General features: G+C 38.9%; 1 protein-coding gene across 2 annotated transcripts in view; it reads left to right on the forward strand.

Annotated features, from left to right (window-relative positions):
* MICU2 (mitochondrial calcium uptake 2) overlaps positions 1–4,071 on the forward strand; it is a gene marked incomplete at its 5' end in the record, with an annotated part of 146,541 nt that extends 142,470 nt beyond the window's left edge. Inside the window, 3 exons of one of the 2 annotated variants that reach the window (XM_082498208.1) lie at positions 2,373–2,530; positions 2,811–2,919; positions 3,141–4,071. In XM_082498208.1, the coding sequence (XP_082354334.1) occupies positions 2,373–2,530; positions 2,811–2,915 (263 nt within the window). In that variant the 3' untranslated portion in view covers positions 2,916–2,919; positions 3,141–4,071. Of the gene's footprint in view, positions 1–2,372; positions 2,531–2,810 lie in introns of both variants that reach the window. The other variant, XM_082498207.1, reaches the window with a different exon arrangement.
* Positions 4,072–6,000: the final 1,929 nt, after the last annotated feature.

The raw sequence follows: 6,000 nt of genomic DNA on the forward strand, positions 1-6,000 counted from the left end.
AGCTCTCCTAAATTATTTGAAAATAGTAACGTAAAAAGTTCCTAAGGAAATTTGATGAGACATTAACATTCATTGAAATAAATATTTGATGGGATGGGCTTATGGGGAAAAGGTGAGAGAGATGTGAGAAAACAGGAAGAGAATTCAGTATTCTTGAGAGAGAAATGTTTGGATGGGGTTTGAAGCAAAGAAGGCCAAAAGTGGGGGGGGGATGTTACAACTTGGGACTTTCATCACTAGTTAGTCCAGCCTTCAGGAGGAGTTTTGTTTCCACAGACTCTCCAGGTGTCTCTTGCAGTGCTTAACCACTCTCATCATGAAGACTTTTCTCTCCCTTGCTGCAGCTTACAATGATTGCATCTTACCTCCATGCACCTTTGAGAAAAATATGTTTCTATCTTCTCTATAACCACTTTCAGGTAGTTGAAGGCTGCAGTGAGATCCCTCCTTACACTTTTGTTTTCCCCAGCTCCCTCACCTTCTCTTCTTCCATCGTGTGCTCCAGTTCCCAGCTGGGTTTGTGGCCCTCCTCCATCTGGTTTGACATCTTTCGTCTGGGGGGGGAGGCACATTTTATTTGCACAAGGTGTAGAAAGAGCAGAAAGGAAAGAGGCTGAGTTAATGGTGAAATAATAATTATAAGCGAGATATGAGTTTAGCTCACTTCTCTATTAAGTGTCACATTTTTAAGTGCCAAAGGATGATGAGGCCAACAGTTGGTGTTGACTCTGGTAATGTTTCCTTGTAAAAACTCATTCCTAACCAACAGGCAATTGTGACTGTTTATGCACTGAACCATACTGTGATCGAAAGCAATTTCTGAGGTAACTCATGGGTGTTACATGTATACGTGTCTAATCCTTTCCTGAATCTCACTAAATTCTTTGTCTTGCTGTTTGCATGTGCGTACATGTGTGTATTCACACATATATGAATATTTATCTAAAAATAAGACAGTCCTTTAGTCCTTCCTTTTATTCTAGACTTTTTTTCTTCTAAGTTAGCAGCTCATATTTTCTCTCTGATAAGGTGGTCCTTCTTGGTTTGAAGATGATTATGCTCCACCTGTTCCATTCCAAAAAGTACAGTTCTTCTCTGGATTTACATTTAGCTTCAAGAGCTGAAACAGTTAACATCTTTTTTAAAGACAAAATTAAGACTCTGCTATAAGTATTCCATATTTTATGTCCTTTTCATATCGTGGTATATCCTCTTACAGAAGGATTTTCAGCTTCTATTTAAACCAACTGTAAAATAATAAGCTGCACTTATTCAGGAATTGTTCAAAGAGGTAAAGATGACAGCTAAGTCAGGAGTGCTCTTTCCTCTAGTAAGCTGCAGAACTAATATTTATAACACGATTTATAAACAGCATTTGTTTATGAAAGCAGAACCACATCATTACTGTATTTATGACTTAGTTGGTCAACTTGCTGTAATAATCTACAATATCGCTCCACTTAAATAAGCCCCAGTCCCTCCTTGAAATACACACTTACACGTTGCTTTCCAAAATGCATCCAATTCATGTGTTGTGATTGAGCTTGCTATAATAAACAATAATCATTTCACTCTTACTGTCTGCTGTTTTACGGCAACCCCACGCATTTCCTCATCTTCCTTGAGTCAAAACTCGTAATTCTTTACACACCACAAGACCAGAAGTGGGGATAGTAGGCATTCCTGTAATGCATATGGTAGTATAAAGAGAGAAGGCCAAAAAACTGAAGAGGAAAGTAGATCTCCAGAAATGTATGACAGCTTTTTCTGCCATAAATCCTCATAAACTCCTCCATCATAGTGTAAAGGAAGGTAGCCTGCTTCTTTAAAAAACAGAACTAGAGGTATATAAAGCCATGTGCATTGAGTATTTGATGGTCTGTGTACAGGGTTGCTGAGGGGATGCTTGGTTGAGGTAGAGCATATCGTAAAATACTGTTCTCTGAGGAGAAGAGTTTTCTTGCAGAATGAATTCACCTGAAACTGGTTCAAGATAAAATGGTAGTATTTTTTATGAGACGGTGGTGAGGCAAACACTTATCATCCATATGCACAGGTATCAGCCAATAGTACGTAAGTTTTCGGCACGTGGCTATTTCTGGCAAAAATTATCACTCTTGCTGTTGCCTGAGAAGTAGTGCATTTCAGAAGTTTATCATACAAGTAATAACGATAGTGTTATGCACGATGAAGCAAGCTCAAGAACGCATGAACTGAGGCCTCCTAATAGTTTACCAGTTCACACATCCCAAATTCTCCAGTTAGGGTACCCATGAGACATTGTAAATTGTGCAGAATCCTGCTATTCATGTGCTTTCCAATTTCTTTACCAGTTCACAGTAACCTGTGATGTAATATTATGTCTTTACTAGCTGAGTTCAAGAGAGCAGTGAAGGTGGCAACAGGACAGGAGCTCTCAGATAATGTTTTGGATACCATCTTCAAGATTTTTGATCTAGATGGAGATGACTGCCTCAGCCACGGCGAGTTCCTTGGAGTCCTGAGAAACCGAATTCATCGAGGTTTGAGGGTAACAAGCTAACATCATTGTTTTTAAAAACCACAGATGATTGGTACAACTATCTTGTTAACACTTGTAGAAACCCAAGTAGAGATAGTGAATAGAAAGAAGTTATGTTAGATGATTCCTTACTGCTTACGAATCTGGGAGGAGTGCTGCCACCAAGAACTTGTTATTATGCATGTGAACTATGGGAGCAGCAGCATTGCATTACGTATTATATTTACACAGTGTGTGAATAAGAGTCTTTTTAGTGTAAATGCTAAACATGCTTTAACTTTATTAACAGGTACCGCAACAGCAAGGCATTCAAGGTTACTGGAAGTGTGTGAAAAGAGAAAGCATTAAGGGAGCCAAAGAAGTATGGAAGCAAGCTGGGAAAAGTCCTTTCTAAAGCAGTCCGTTGTTCTTTTGCTATAAGCGTTGTTATTTAGTGGGGTTTGTCTGTCCTGTTTACATAATAGCTAAATCAAAAATACTCTTTTTTTTTTTTTACTATAGTTAAATTTTAATTAGCCCAGTTTCTAATGAAATGATTTTATATCGTTCTAGTGCAATCAGTTTGGTTTACAGAACTGTTACCACTTTTGACCTCCATATGGAATTACTCTTTTTCTAGGGAATAGTGTTGTTTACTCCTCTGTGGAGTCTGACCCTGCGCTGTAGCATACATGTTATGCAGGATTTAGTGGTGGCCACTGGCAGGAACATCACAGCAATATCATCTCCTGTTGGAAGAGTGGACATCATCTCAGTTAGCCACTAACACAGCAGTTCTCTTTCCCTGGCAAGGATAGAGGTCCAAAAGGCGAAACCACTTGCACAATCCATGCAAATCCAATCATCCTAGATCAAAAAGGAAAATTCACATGGTTCGTGCCCTCATTACTGTGAACTGTTTGTGTGCTAGTTCCTGGTGGGTGATTCCACCAGATCCTGTGTGGGTGTCGGGTTTGTCTACCTTCATGATGATAATATTAAACTGGAAATACAAGACTATTGATACAGGTTTTAAAAGTTGTACGTTGATCTGTGAATGTGCATTGAGTCTTTCAGACTTCTTCAACAAATAGTATAAATGAGAAGCAAAAAACCTTCATTCTGTCATAAACAGCAGTAGCTACAATTTGGGTCATAACTATTTTGCTTTAATTATATTGCCGAAGGTGAATGTGTTACAAATAGCTACTTTATCTTACTAAAGGTTGTGACAGAGAACGCTGCAGTATCTCAGGAATTAAAGGTTATAGTAAGCAAGTGTTGGGGGAATAAGAAGTCCAATGAAAAAGTAAATAAAAACGTTTATTACTCCAAAATGCAAAGTTAGATGTAAGATCTTAAACAGTAAACCAAGGAACAGATCAAAATTAGCATTTAGCAATTATAGATGAACATTTCTTTAGCTATAACATGGTGTGCATCTGTGTATACACTGGTATGCATGTTACCTCTTTTTTCTTTCTTACAACCTTGGGAGCCGATAGTCCCAGGTCCACATCAGTCTTCCTGGTTGGCCACTATAAATAGGAGATAGACTTATTTGTAAAGCTCTCAGGATTCTTCCTCTGTCCCTCTCCCAGTTGTCTGACTTATCTTGACTGGGGTGAAAGCTTAACCTTTCAAGACAGGTTCATGATAACAGACTCAAAAGATGGACTGGAGAAATGTCTCAAGAAAAACAACCAAGAAATCTCACCACTCTGTGAGGAAGCATCCATCCCTTTTAAGCCTGACACTAGCTAAGTTGTTCTCAAAGTTGGATGTAAGCTCTACAGGAGGTGTTTTGTTGTAATTTCTTTGGGGTCTGGTGGGGGGAGTCTTGAGAAGAGGGGAGCCTTCCATGATAGCTAAATACCAGAGCAGCCCTCACTCAGGCGAGGGGCAGGTGAGACTGTGTTAGGAAACCATAAGGAAGGTACCACCTAAGGAGTACTGAGATTACAGTGAATGTATTTGGTATGTCAGTAGCCGTCAGGCAGGCTGGTGCTGAGGAGGAGTTCTCCCGCTGGAGCCTCGGCACGGTGGTCTTGTAGGGAAATAAGAGTGAGAAGCTAACAAAGCAGCAGCGTGCGCTTACCTGCTGCTCCTCCCTCCATGGTCTTCACTTGGAGCTTTAATTTAAATTTTGTCCAAAAGAAAATGCTTGTATTCTTGTCATCTGTGGACATGAACTCAGAGTCAGCCATGAGAACGAGAGCATTCCCATGTGGGCATCCTGAGACTGTCTAGAAGATCAGGCACCAGTGACCACCAAGGAAAACCAGGAAACAATCAGAACGAAATAAAATGTAGTAAATGCCTCAGCTTTCCCCTCTCAAACTGAACTCATGCACTTCTCTGGGGGCAATAGGAAATTAGATAGTTGGTTTATTTTGTGCTTTTGGAAGTCGTTTGCGTCTTCTGGTGACAGGAGCTACGAGAAAGAGATAGCCAATGGGAGCAAAGGTGGGGCAGTGGGACGGGCATCCAAGTGCCGCAGGCAGCTTCGCATCACCAAGTAGTGAAGGACACAGTCGCACAAGACACGTCTGTGTTCACCCAAAGTGTGTTTTGTTCCAGCTCTGGCTTTAATGCAAGGCTGCCTTTTACTTGTTGCTGTTAATATTTTGGCAAATCATTTTAACTTTGGAATGGAGTTTGTTCTTTAACATTTTATTCTGTGTGTTAATAGCTTTATGATGTTCTTTATTGCTTTTGTGGTTTCCTTTTTTTACCAATGACTTGCTTCCTATAAGCTGTTTGGTTTTCTTTTGGAAAAATCAATTAATTTAGCTTTACTGTATCTAGAAGCTTAATCGCTCATTGCACATTTGTATCTGGGTTTGTGCAATCCGCAGTATCTACTTTTGGCAGCAAGTTACTAAAAATGGGATTTCAAGTTTTATTTTTTAGCAAAAACTTTGCTGTCAACTTCAGAGGAGAAAGAAAACAGATATGCTTATTTTTAGATGAACTTTGTCTCTGTAGTAAAAAAGAAATTAAATGATTGATTAGGAATTAAAATACAGTTGCAAAACGTTTTCAGAAGAAGTTATCCTGGAAGCACAGCCAGGAAGGAACTCCTTTGAAGGCCAGGGAAGACTTGTCCATCAGGCTTGAAGAAACAGACTCCGTGTTTAATCTCTAGTCTATTTTTATTTGTCTTAACTAAAAGGCTTTACGAAACAGTCTTAAAATAATTTCTCATATTAAATATCTCAGATTGAAAGAGCTGTTTACGTAAGTGTCTAGATAGACCTTGTCTTTTAAGGAATCCATGGTAGCTTTAGCATTAAATGTTTCATTTCTTTTTAGTAACTTTATGGTATTTGCAACCTGTCTGTCAGCATTACTCAACACAATTTAATTAAAAGTTTATACCAGCTGCCAATCTATCAGTTAAACTTATCAGTTATGACTTTTTTAATGTTAGGAACCCTTCTACTGAACAGAAATATCTAGAAAAACTAAATAAAATTTAATTTTTAAAAAATCCTCCA

Source organism: Vanellus vanellus (assembly GCF_965231255.1).
Source record: "Vanellus vanellus genome assembly, chromosome: 1".
Lineage (NCBI taxonomy): Eukaryota > Metazoa > Chordata > Aves > Charadriiformes > Charadriidae > Vanellus > Vanellus vanellus.